The sequence below is a fragment of the Pinus tabuliformis genome, chromosome 5_2, assembly GCF_031772625.1.
Source record: "Pinus tabuliformis cultivar Carrire ecotype Pingquan chromosome 5_2, CPIR1, whole genome shotgun sequence".
Lineage (NCBI taxonomy): Eukaryota > Viridiplantae > Streptophyta > Pinopsida > Pinales > Pinaceae > Pinus > Pinus tabuliformis.
The window spans coordinates 158711725-158725391 of record NC_142306.1 but is presented as its reverse complement, the minus strand read 5'-3'; the positions used below and the strand labels follow the sequence as shown (position 1 = coordinate 158725391).

At 43.4% G+C, this 13667-nt stretch overlaps 1 protein-coding gene across 5 annotated transcripts in view; it reads right to left on the bottom strand.

Annotated features, from left to right (window-relative positions):
• Positions 1 to 208: 208 nt before the first annotated feature.
• LOC149158008 (uncharacterized) overlaps positions 209 to 13667 on the bottom strand; it is a 413335-nt gene continuing 399876 nt past the window's right edge. For all 5 annotated transcript variants that reach the window (XM_089436086.1, XM_089436084.1, XM_089436088.1 and 2 more), the window contains exon 21: positions 209 to 812. In XM_089436086.1, coding sequence (XP_089292212.1) covers positions 528 to 812 — 285 coding nt within the window. In that variant the 3' untranslated portion in view covers positions 209 to 527. The remainder of the gene's footprint in view (positions 813 to 13667) is intronic.

Here is a 13667-nt window from a genome sequence, read left to right as displayed (position 1 = left end):
AGATTCCTTGTATTTTCCATTATCATCACAGTTATTATTTGATCATTGGAAGATACATAGTGAAGGAATTACTTAATTGTATGAAACAATTTTAACAGGCACCATCATATGGAGGCCAAGTTAATGGTCCAATGTACATTGAAGTTAATCATTGTATAAATAAAAGAAGCATACTTCAAATCATAACCAAAGGAATTTTAAGAAACAATTATAATAAAATAATGTTCATGAATTTTGATAACAGATTAGTACATATAATGATACAGATTTTGGATGTCAAGAATGTGATTTTCAACTCTCTCCCACATGCTCCAATATACATTGAAGTTAATCATATATAAATAAAAGCATACTTTAAAACTAAAGGAATTTACTGAAACAATTGATATCAACTACTGTTCATGAATTTTGAAAAAAGAAAAAAAATAGTACATATATTGATACATATTTCGGATGTCAGGATTGCGTTTTTCAACATGTTTCCCAGGCTGATAAGCTTGGTCCTCTGTCACAGTTTCTCCCATTCTTCATGCACCTCTTTTCAATGCTTGTTTCTGTCTGTTTTCTGCTGCTAATACAGCAGCAACAGCTGGGGGCAAATTTCTAAGCTCTCCCATATGTTGCACTTCTTCAAACCCCTCTCTACATTCTTCATATGATTGCTCTTGTTCACCAGAAGAGAAAAGTAAATCAATATCTTTCAGGGTAAGTGTCGAATGATCATTTTTGTGGATGTTACCAAAGCATCCAGAAGGATTGACTGGTTTGCTCCTGTTCAGCTTGTAGATGCTCTCTTCAACAGTCTCCTTCACCTATCAAAATAGCAAAACCATTTTTTAACATCGTCCTGCACCAAACATCTTAGGTGGAAGAATATTTTTCTGACAATATTCAATTGAACTATATGCCCTTTTCTAACTACAGGCTATTTTCTATAAAATGGCTTTGACTAACTTACAGCCTGTGTAATAAATTCAAGTCAACAAATGGAAGCTGTAAAGAACAGGAAATACATTATTACTCAAGGAAGAATATTCAGGTACAAGTGAGGAACAGTGACAAAAGCAAACACCTTCCTAAATAATCATAAATCTTTTCAATTTATTTTTCCCTCATCATCTGCTCTTCTATGTCACCATTTGAGACAGAAAGTGCTAGCTGACAACTCCATAATGAATTTCTACCTGCTACATTCTCGTCGGTTTGTTTGAACTTTGGACTCTAGAAAGAGGGAGGGGAAAACGTCCCTAGGGGTGCCATTAATATCTTCAAACTCCAATTCTTCAATGGAGTTTGTAGAGTGACTGAATTATTTTGTCTGGTACAAATGAGATTCAAGGCGCCCACTAATATCTGATTGCAAGTGACTGCAGACCTGGCAAACAAAGTGGCTGGGAAAGAGCTTTACATGAAGTAACGTCAGTTCCTTCGTCACTTGTAATGTCTTACCTAAAAGAAATGATAATCATTGAGAAGCTATACGATTACAATGAAAATTATCTTCATGCAAAACCCATTGCGAATCCCTACAAAATCTAATTGGCTTTAGAAATATAAACATTCAGTCTGATAACTCAAGTTTTCACTCTAAAAATACAAGCACAAAAAAGAAAATGAAAGGTATAGTAGTTAGCATATGTGCATGCCTACTCAATCAACTAAAGGTGTGTGATGATGAAGTATAGCACTGTCTATGAAGTGGATAGCACCATGGTTATAGAGGAAACTAGAAAGCCAACTCAAAGTTTAAATTTCCCAGTGAAGACTTTCCTAAGATCAATAAAACGTGGTCATCACTACCCCATTGGACAAGTAAGTAGCTCACTCATGACTCCACCCCTTTACCATCTAGCTATATGCACAATACACCCTAGCTTAGTGCCTGGCAGCTGCTTAACATGATGAGACAGCAATGCGGGGTTGTGCTTTATAGCTATGGGTGTAATTAATGTTCCATTACATGTACTTAATGTACTCTTGATTTAGTGGGAATTTAGTGTCTTGGATGTAAGGCCCTAATAGTCCATCATGAATGCTGCAATTCTCTATTACCAGAAATGTGACAAGGGCATTCATTCCCTGTAAAAAATGGTTAAGAAACAAAACAAGACAGAAAATGCTGTTTTCTATGGCCATTTCTGTTTCTCAGTACCCAAACTGAATCTTAGGAAACAATAGAACAAGGGGCAAGGTGGGCAAACATTCAAATCTTGTTTAAATATAAACAAGAAAGAGAAAGTGTACTGAGTATTCGAATCTTGTGTAAATAGTGTGCTTCTAGTCACGATTTTTATGCATATATTAAATATGATTGGTCAAACCCTTATCAGCTTGCATTCATATTCATATTGCCATACACAACTTCTTCTATACTTTTGTTTCTGTTGTTTTGCATGTAGCTGAGAGGGACCAAAAACACTAGTTCTGAATCAATGGGACGGACTCATGCTTTGATTATGGGGAAATCAATAGAGGTTCATGGAGGCCAGAGGGCAATCTACACAGAAAATGCATCGAAGCTTACAGAGAAGGCGAGTGGATATCTCTTCCAAAAAAAGCAGGGTTGTGCCCACTTCGCTCTAAAGTAAAATATTATATCTCACATGACCGACCCTTTTAGGGTTTCTGATTTATTGGAATCTGTCTTATCGATTGACCGCTGGTAGGCAGTGTTACCCACCACCAGTGGGTGACCTCATAGGAGAAATTTTCTCCTAGATTTGTCTTCAGCTAACAGCCCCTGACAGCCATCAATGTAGCCAATGTTGTGCTAGAGGTCTCTGCTCCTTGAGCCAGTTATATGTCCCCTCACCCATCTGTTGAGATCGTATATTTCAAGGCGGGCCATCCAATCCTAAAGGTATGATTTTTCATTATGTAATTGGGTGCTTATGCTTGTTTTTCTTGGGCACATTTGGGTATGTACTATGGATTATTGGGTGACTTGAAAGGAGGAAGGGTTTTGACTGTAGTCTTGTTCCCTTACCTTAGTTGGGGGGCTAATCCTCAACCCTAGTCCCGTGGGATCTCCCCTACTGGCTTACAACTTTAGGATGGGCACTACTTGGAAACCCCGATTTTGGTAGTGTGGTCCTATTTTCCCGTTCCACATTTTTCACTCCCCTCAGCACATTGCATGCCCTATTTCATCATCTTCCCTTTCTGGGTCCACAAGGTTTTGGTATCCCCCTCCCCTTGTCCACATGTCTGGGTCGGGCTTGGAACGATGCCCCAAAGATTAATGCAATTAAAGAAGAAGATAAAAGAATAATATGGCCACATACAAAAGGAAAATGTACCACAAAATGCAAAAGATGGTCGGGACAATAAAATTTAGCATGTGGGCAAAAGCCAAATATGAGCTCTACCCCCTATCATTTTAGCCATCACCCTGGTTCCTAGGCCCCCTATGAGTGCCCTCTGCATCATTAAGGAACCTGTGTATGTCCCAACACCAAGTGGGAATGAACTGCCCCACCTTAACGGGGCAACCATTGCTATACCATACATAACATGGACGCATCCATTGGAGCCCCGAGCAATAAAATAAAAGAAAAATTAATAAAAGGCAAAAGGCAAATCAAGAGTGGAAAAAAAAAGCCGGGGTAACTCATGTACCACGATTGCTCCCTCCTACATTCATATACTCAAATATGTGGACATCCCTCATCATTACCACCCTTGAGCCTATGTCATTTGGCCTTGAGACCCTTGTGTCCCCATCCACCTCATCATTATCCACATGACACCTACCACTTGAAGGATGTACCTTGGACATGTCCTTCCCTTTAGGGGTTGGGAACACCTAATAGGGTGGTTTATTAACTACTCCTACCAAGGGAGGTAACACCATTACATGCTCAAAGCCCCAAATATAGAAGGGAAACCCACTATGAAGTGCCCATTTCTGCCCTTGATTAACGAGCTTATTCACTCAATTACACTAGTGAATTATTTTATTTGAGTGTGGGGAGACACATTGGATCTTATACAGGATTGGCAGGTGGTTTCACTTTGGGCTTTGCCTCCATATACGAGATCCAAGCCCACTAGAGGATCATATTGACACTTGTAGGGGAAGCGTTGAGAGCCATGGGTTTCCATCATGTGACAAAACATTATATCATGCCATGGGCAGCCTCAACACCTTGTTCATTGTCCCACATTATATGCAAGCTGATGCACTTGGACCAATATTGCCCCCATCAGGCTTAGCATTGTATACAGGGTTTGGCCGCTGATCTAAGGCCTAGAGGAGGTTTGTCTCATCTTTGAGACATGGGAGGGAAAGCACCATCTTCTGTGCCCTCATTTGGAGCAGTCTACAGGGTTATTTTACACCAGGAGACCCATGATACCACTACTTGTGCCCCAGAGGCACTTTGGAGCATCACATGATGTTTTACTTGGAGATCTAGGGGCCACCCCCTTGACCATCATTCATGAAGATCTCTTCATCATGGAACTTGAGGACTTGATTAGGCCTTCCAACGACCCTCCTACACCATCGCTACATCATTTTGGATGGCTTATCTTACACTTTATGAGCTATTTGGTGGGCTTGTCACCAAAGTGATGTTATTTTGCACATTAAAATATTTTTAGGTGTATCATAAGCTAATTCGAACTCTTAGAGATGTTGATTTGGGGTAGCATCGGATGTGCTCTAGCCACGAAATTTGGTGGAGAGGTTGGGGCACATGAGATCTCCAATACCTAGAAAGGGTTTGGGCAGATTCTAAATAGATTAGGAGATATTAAAATAATTAATATTTTTAATGGAGTCCCTAAACTTAGGGAAAATAAAATATTAATGCGTATTAATATGAATCTGTGTTAGAGGGGTAAAAAAGACATGGATCAAGCCATATCTAATCTTAGCCGTTGATTAGGGACTTAATCTTGGCTATTGAGATGTCAAAAAAAAAAGTATAAGAGGAGGCTTGAGGGTCATTTGGAGAGGTACACTAGATGATCAGGCATTCTATTCTCTAGAGCGGGGTTTGCTAAGAGAGATAGAATCAGTGATCAGGAGAGCAACTGAGGGGCATTGAGTATAGAGAAACAGAGAAGGCAGAGATTGTGCCAAGAGAGTAGCACAACAGCCAAGGAGGGTGACGCAGACGCAGCAAGGGCTCACACAGAGCCACGCAGAGACAGCCAAGTGCTGCACAGAGCACCAGGGGGGCCAGTGCAGCTGACGCAGATGCTCCTAGATCTGACGTAGGGCCTCTTGAGGCTGACGCAGGCCAAGAAAGGCTGATGCAGGGCCTACGTGAGACAGAGAGGGGTTGACGCAGTCCAAATTGGGCAGACGCTGGGGTTGCAGAGCAGTTTTGTGCTAAGGAGTTGTCGGAAGGATTTTCCGGAGTTTCAGCCAGGGGATTTCTCTCAAACTATGAGGTATAGCTACTAAGGAAATTCTCTGTTGGGTAGGCCAGTTTCGGCACCCAGATTGTACTATGATATTGCTTAATAAGAAAACCCTCAGATAGCTGCGCCGGTTTTCCCGCATTGGGTTTTTTCGGGGACATTGGTCCAAAAATAATGGTGTCATGTGGTGTGTTTGTTCTTGTTTTTTTTAGTTGTTGATGCACTGGTGTTTATTTTCAATATTTACTTTGTAAATAACTTATTAAAGAAAAATAACAAGTAGGTAGGAATAAATCAGAAAAAGTGCATGAAGGGTTTCTAAACTAAGTAAACATAGAAACTTCAACATGGTATCAGAGTGTGATTGCAGATCATAGGAGGACTAAAAGACATCAGTCGAGCGGATCAATAGCAGCAGAAAACAGCTGTCCCAAGGTGACAGAAGCTGTTTCTAGCAGCGCAAAAGCCAAGAAGTGTGGCGTAGAGCCAGCCAGAGTGACGTAGAAGAAGCCGAGAGCTGCGCAGAACCTCAGAGAGGCTAGCATTGCTGACGCAGGGCATCCCAGGGCTGACACAGACCCATCTGGGGTGATGCAGAGCCAGCGTGAGGCAGAGAGGGACTGACGCAGTTCACAAAGGGGCAATTGCTGGAGTCTAGAAGGCTGCAGAAATATTGCAGAGTGGCGCTGGTGAGGTACTGTAGTCAGAACAATACTTGACAGAGCAGGGCTAGAGGAGTTGTTACCAAGGGTTTCTAACCGAGGAACCTGGATCAACAGTGCAGTTGCACAAGACAATAAGAGTAGGGGGCATCTCGACAAGCAGCAGAAGGATTTCCAGGAGGGAAATCAGGACTCAGAGGGAGTCCAAAAGAGAACTTCTAGACGAGAAGTAGAGACTTAGAGGAGTCGAATAGAGAACTTCCAAGAGGGAAGTAGAGGAGCGTCATGGCACTACACGGGGTAAGAGACCAGGATAGATTGGACGAAGCATCGAACTTTGCAGTCTGGAAGGCCAGAATCTTATCAGTGCTCGACATGAATCGTGTCAATAACTTCGCCTTGAAGGTTATAGCTATCCCAGTCGACCCCAATGATAACGACAAGTACGAAGAGGCGATGGCGAGGGCCAAGTGCATTATCCTTGACGAGGTCAAGGATCGTGTGGTACCACATATAGCCGAGAAGGAAATGATAGTTGAGATGTGGGAGGCTCTCAAGAACCTGTACCAGCATACTTCTGTGCAGAGAAGAATGCTGCTCAAGAACTAGATGAGGTCGTATCAGATGAAGAAGGGTCAATCGATTGACACCTTCCTCGGAGGATTGAATGAGATCCGAGACCAATTGACTGCTATAGGAGTGACACCGGATCAGGAGCTTATGGTGAGGACAGGTAGCAGCAGCAAAGGGATCAAAGTTCAGCAGGAGGAGGAGGATGTGGCCCTAGAATTTGAGGGAAAGCAGGAGAACTAGAAGAAGAAAGATCTCTCCAAGATCAAGTGCTTCCACTGTGGGGATATGGGTCATTATGCGACCCAGTGCCCAAGGAAGAAGAGTAAGGGAGAGTCTTCCGAGACTAAGGCATCGCCAACACGGGCAGAGAAGGAAGTTTTGACAGACGATGACTATGCCATGAGTGCACACGCACCACTTGGGCAGAAATGGGGAGACATCGAGCTGTAGTCAGGCGGACTACAGGTGATGAGGGGCAGGATCCTTAAGGTACCTAGCCTCTTGGATTAGACCTTGCTACGGAAGCCCTGACGAGGAGTAGCAAGACTGGCTGAGTTGGTAGAGACGGATGCAGATGGAGAGGCAGAGAGAGTTACAGTGCAGGAGTCCCGAGATAACGCAGAGCTAGCAGGCTGCAGCAGTTCGAGAGGCACAGAGTGTTGCACCAGTGCAGGAAGGCACATAAAGGTGTGCAACGGTGCGAGATGCAGGGAGTTGTTGCAGTAGTGCAAAGGTCAGAGAGGGAGCACTTGTCAGCGACAGAGGGAGCTTCAACATCAGTGGGTGTTTCTAGCCCAACAGGGAGGTCAGTAACTTACTTCTCAGTAACTGAGTTGCAGTGCAACAGTGGGTAGCATGATGAGAGGAGGGGCAGTGTGGATGCAGTGCTAGGAGAAAGGACCAACAACAGCACGGATGCAGAGGGAGCTATCGTACAGATGTAGCAGTAGCAGTGGCAGTGGAAGAACCATGGGCAGCATTGCAGAGGATGTTGGGCAGGAAGGCCTAGCATCAGCACAGGTACCGATGCCGGACGATCAGAGTAATACTCAATGAGGAGTATTGTTAGAGCATAATCCTTGCTAAGAGGGAGTGTTGATTTGGGGTAGCATCGGATGTGCTCTAGCCATGAAATTTGGTGGAGAGGTTGGGGCACATGAGATCTCCAATACCCAGAAAGGGTTTGGGCAGATTCTAAATAGATCAGGAGATATTAAAATAATTAATATTTTTAATGGAGTCCCTAAACTTAGGGAAAATAAAATATTAATGTGTATTAATATGAATCTGTGTTAGAGTGGTCCAAAAGACATGGATCAAGCCAGATCTAATCTTAGCCGTTGATTAGGGACTTAATCTTGGCCGTTGAGATGTCAAAAAGAAAAGTATAAGAGGAGGCTTGAGGGTCACTTGGAGAGGTTTGCTAAGAGAGATAGAATTAGTGATCGGGAGAGCAGCTGAGGGGCATTGAGTACAGAGAAACAGAGAAGGCAGAGATTGTGCCAGGAGGGCCACACAGTAGCCAAGGAGGGTGACGCAGAGGCAGCAAGGGCTCACGCAGGGCCACGCAGAGGCAGCTAAGTGCTGCGCAGAGCACCAGAGGGGCTAGCGCAGCTGACGCATGGCCTCCTGGGGCTGACGCAGGCCAAGAAAGGCTGACGTAGGGCCAGCGTGAGACAGAGAGGGGCTGACGCAGTCCAAATTGGGCAGACGCTGGGGTTGCAGAGTAGTTTTGTGCTGAGGAGCTGCCAGAAGGATTTTCCGGGGTTTCAGCCAGGAGATTTCTCTCAAACTGTGAGGTATAGCTGCTAAGGAAATTCTCTGTTGGGTAGGCCAATTTCGGCACCCAGATTGTACTCTGATATTGCTTAATAAGAAAACCCTCAAATAGCTGCACCAGTTTTCTCGCATTGGGTTTTTCCGAGGACATTGGTCCAAAAATAATGGTGTCATGTGGTGTGTTTGTTCTTGTTTCTTTTAGTTGCTGATCTGTAATATGTTGAGCATGCACTGGTGTTTATTTTCAATATTTACTTTGTAAATGACTTGTTAAAGAAAAATAACAAGTAGATAGGAATAAATAAGAAAAAGTGCATGAAGGGTTTCTAAACTAAGTAAAGATAGAAACTTCAACAAGAGAGACATATAAATAAATAAGCCTCATTTGTATCAAACATCATCATCACACTTGAATCTCTATCTCTCTCTCTCTTGAGAATTTCACACTTTTTCTGTGGATGTCTATTGGAGCTCTTTCGATGCTATCTTGATCTTGGATTGGATATATCTCTTGTTATCATGTAAGTACTTTTGTTGAAAAAATTTCATGTAATAATGTCTAATGTGTGGAAATCTTGCAACTAGTTAGTTCTTCTTGTGCCCTAATTATTGAATATCATTGAAAATATTGTTAGATTGCAAATTTGTGCATGTTACTTATTGAATAGCAAGTAGATGAATGTTCCTAGTGGATTAAAACTTGTTTTTCTTCCATAAAAGTCCATTGATCTTGGGTGGGTAAATGCTAAAGAGTGATTGCTAGAGCATCACAATTTAACCTCCTTGAAGACAATTTCGGCCAAATTTCGAATCACATACACACTCCATAGCCCAAGGGTAAGGCACTAATCCTAGTAAATTTGGTGATCACCCTTCTTTTCCTTCTCTTTTTCTGCTCCCAAAAATTTTGACTTCCTTCCTAGGCGTCTTATCTAGGGCTACATAGAGGGGGAGCTTTTCAACTCCATTTGGACAAGGTACTGCATTAGTGTCTCCTCTAGGAATCCTCAAAGTTTTAGGCAATTCCCACGTTTATTTGTGAGAAAACTCAAGCCCTAGCTCTATCTTTGAAAGCTCATCTTGAACGTCTTACGTTGGAGGTCTCATCAAGGGCCATTTGCACTCAAAGCTTTGAGGAATCAATCATCCTTGACCCTTTCCCTTCCCTTGCTTGACCTAGTGATCACATTAGAGGACTTCCTCCAACGATTACTGAAAAAACCCTAGGTCTTGCTTCGACTTCCTTCTAGGTCTCTCTAGTGGAGCGAAAACCCTATTTTAAAGACGAGTCATCTTGCAAAGCCCCTATAGAGGTCTTGCCTCATCTTGGAAGTCTTGATCCTAAGCATACTCATTATTATTTAAATATCTCTAACCCTAGGTCTTGGTCTTCCTCATAGGTCTTTCTTGGAGAGCCCTTAGCTTCTCTTGAAGCATTGAGCCCTTATTTGAGCCTCTCCTTGAATGGGCCTTGGAAATCACATCATACCTTGTCATTGATCCTATCATTATTAGTGATTTCCCTCATACTAGGACTCCTCCCATTGGTGAAAGTCCGTAAAGAGAAAGGGATACTGACTGAGGTGATTATGGGTCTTTGTCCCATTGTTGCCATTTGGTCTAGCGGTTGTCCCTTATGTACCCCTCCTAGGACCTCTGCTAGATTTTGTGGCAACATTTTTGGTGTCGTTGCTGGGGAGGAAGCAGGTCTACCTCCTTGGTTCAAATATTTGAAGAGATAATTCACACAACCACAATATAGATCCTCTTCTGGCGACTCCTAAACTACCTAGTGACAAAAGATACAACAAAGAAATCATAGCTCCTATAACCAAGGTTGCAACTAAGAGGGGCTAATCAACAAGAGCACTCACCTCTTGTTGTGCCTCTTTCCTGACAACATGAATACCAACACTAACCAAAATCAAAATCAAAATCAAAATCAAGTCAATGCCCCTAGGCCTAAGAAGTGGAATTTGGCTCATTTCAAACCTATGAACTTTAGTAGGGATCCTGATCCTTTACTTGAGAAATATCATGAGTGGCAACCAAAGTTCAAAGGGAGTGCTGACCAGAGTGTTGAAATCCATGAAGAGAACTTCTTTTGGGCAATAGGCCCTCGAGGGATTGACGATGAAGATACGCTAATGATGCTATTTTCTTTAACCTTTGAGGGAAATGTTAGGGAATGGTACCTTTGTCTTCCTCCAGCCAACATTAGTGACTTTGAGCAATTTGAAGATGCTTTTGAAAAGAGGTGGGTCTTTAATGCCGATGGAGGTTATATCCTTGAAAAATTCTACCACCTGAAAAAGAAAAATAATGAAATCATTAGGGAGTTTATCCAAATATTTGACAGGATGGTCAAGGACATTCCCAATTGCCTTAAGCCCACCAAAGCCCAAATCATGGATAAATTCACTAAGGGCGTTGGAGGGCACTTGACATATCGACTTAGGATAAGAAACCGAAGACTCTTGCCAAAGTAAAGGAGATTTATTGAGGTTGAACAAAACTTAAATGTTGCTCAAGTCGAAATGTTCAACTTCCTTAGGGCTAAGGTCGAAACCAAAAAGAGCAAGCATAAGGATCAAGTTGAGGAAGCCCTAATTATGGCCCTTAAGAAAATTGACAAATTGTCTAAGGATATGAATACTAGGTACATGTTGTATATGAACAAATTCACTGCTCTTGAAAAGGGACAAAAATCCACTTTTATTCTAAAGAACAAACCCTTTCTGAAGAAACATAATGAAGAAAGCAAGCAGGGTCCACCCTGCTGATTTGGGGTAGCATCGGATGTGCTCTAGCCACAAAATTTGGTGGAGAGGTTGGGGCACATGAGATCTCCAATACCCAGAAAGGGTTTGGGCAGATTCTAAACAGTTCCAGAGATATTAGAATAATTAGTATTTTTAATGGAGTCCTTAAGTCTAAACTTAGGGAAATTAAAATATTAATGTGGATTAATATGAAATTGTAATGGTACAAAAGACATGGATCAAGCCAGATCTAATTTAGCCATTGATTAGGGACTTAATCTCGGTCGTTGATATGTCAACGAGAAAAGTATAAGAGGAGGCTTGAGGGTCAGTTGGAGAGTACACCAGAGTGATTAGTGAATACAATTTTCTAGAGCAGGGTTTGCTAAGAGAAATCTAACCAGTGATCAGAGTTGCAGCGAGGGGCAGTGAGTGCATAGCAGAGAGGCAGAGATAGTGCCGGAAGACCAACGCAGAGGCAGAGAGGCAGATGCAGAGCCAGCAGGAGCCACGCAGAGGCCAGCAGTGACTGCGCAGAGGGCCAGAGGGCCTGCGTGAGTGATGCAGAGGGCCAGAAAGGCTGCGCAGTGCATCAGGACGCTGACGCTGAGCCTCAGAGAGGTACTAGAGAGAGTTTTGTGGAGCCGACTTTCAAAATGTCTGCTTCTGAAGAGAGGTATTACTACCAGAGAGATTTCTCTATCGAGTGAGCTAGTTTGGCACCCTGTTGTACTCAAGAAAATCTTCTTAATAATAAAACCCTCAAAACTGCTGCACCGGTTTTCCCAAGTTGGGTTTTTCTGGGGACATTTGTCCAAAAATAACAGTGTCCCTTGTGTGTTTGTCTATTTCTTTTAGTTGATGATCTATAGATGGTTGAGACTGCATTGGGTTTATTTCAGTGTTTATATAGTGAAATAACTTGTTCAGTAATTAAACAAGTAGGAGAAATAAACTAGATAGTGCAGGAAAATTTCTAACGGGTTAGACTTAGAAATTTCAACATGGTATCAGAGGGTTGCAGATCACAGGAGAGCTGAAGGCACCAGCTGAATTAGAGAATTTGCAGCAGAAACAACTGTCCCGAGTGACAGAAGTTGTTCCTAAGCAGAAAGCAACAGAGAAGGGGTGACGCAGAGGGCCTGTGTCATCAGTTCAAGCCAGAGAAGGGGCCAGCGCAGAAGCAGTGAGAGGCAAAAGAGGCTCACGAAGAGCCACGTCATCTTGCTCAACCAAGTAGGAGTGACGCAGTTGGCTAGTGGAGCGATTCAGCCACTGTCGAGATTGCGCAGAGCCTAGAGGCTCAGTTCTTCAGTTGCTGGGGCATAGGAAGCTGTGGGCAGATTGTGGAGTGTGAAATTGGTGGGGTGTTGTTGTTGTCGAGGAAAAACAGTATCTAACAGGACAGAACCAAGGTAGAAGGGAGTCGCTACCTAGGCGGATTTTTAGCCAAGAAATCCAGATCAGTGTTGCAAGAGCAAAGAAGATCAGAGAGGTGCGATTCAAATATTGGCAGAAGGATTTTTAGGAGGGAAATCGAGACTATGAGGGAGTCTGGAAGAGAACTTCCAGGAGGGAAGTAGAGACTCAGAGGAGTCGAAGAGAAGAGTAGAGATAGCCATGAATAGACAGAGGGATCAAGACAGGCTGGATGGGGCATCCAGCTTTGTAATCTGGAAGGTCAAGATCCTGTCTATTTTAGATAGACATCGCATCAAGGCCTTCGCCTTGAGAATCGTGGCTATCCCAATTGACCTAGCTGATAACGAAAAGTATGAGGATGTGATGGCCAAGGCAAAGTGCATAATCCTTGATGGGGTCAAGGATCATGTAGTTCAACATATTGCCAAGAAGAATACGGCAAAGGAGATGTGGGACACCTTGACGACATTGTATCAGGGCACTTCCATGCAGAGGAAGATGCTACTGGAGAATCAGTTGCGGTCGTATCAGATGCAGAAGGGGGAGCAGGTAGATCACTTCCTCAGCAGGTTGCAGGAGATTTGGGACCAACTGACTTCCATAGGGGCCATGCCGGATCAGGAGTTGATGGTGAGGACCGCCCTGAACGCAGTCTCCGAGGAATGGGAGACATTCGTCCAAAGCATTTTGGGCAGAGCGAATCTTCTAGATTGGGAAGAATTGTGGGCAACTGACCAAGGCAGGAAGTAGTGGCAAAGGAGCCCGGGTCAAGAAAGAGGAGGAAGAGGATGCGGCTCTGGCATCTGCGGGGCAGCAAGGGAAGAGGAAGAAAAAGGACCTCTCCAAGATTAAGTGCTTCAACTGTGGGGAGCTGGGCCATTATGCAACCCAGTGTCCTAGGAAGAAGAATAAGGGAGAGGCATCTAACTCCAAGGCAGCACCGGCTAAGGCGGAGAAGGAGGTAGAGGATGATGATGATTGTGCCATGAGTGCTCATGTACCTCTAGAGAAGAGGTGGGGAGACATCGAGCTGTAGTCAGGAGGACTACAAGAGATGAGGGGCAGGATCCTTGAGGTACCCAAACTCTTGGATCAT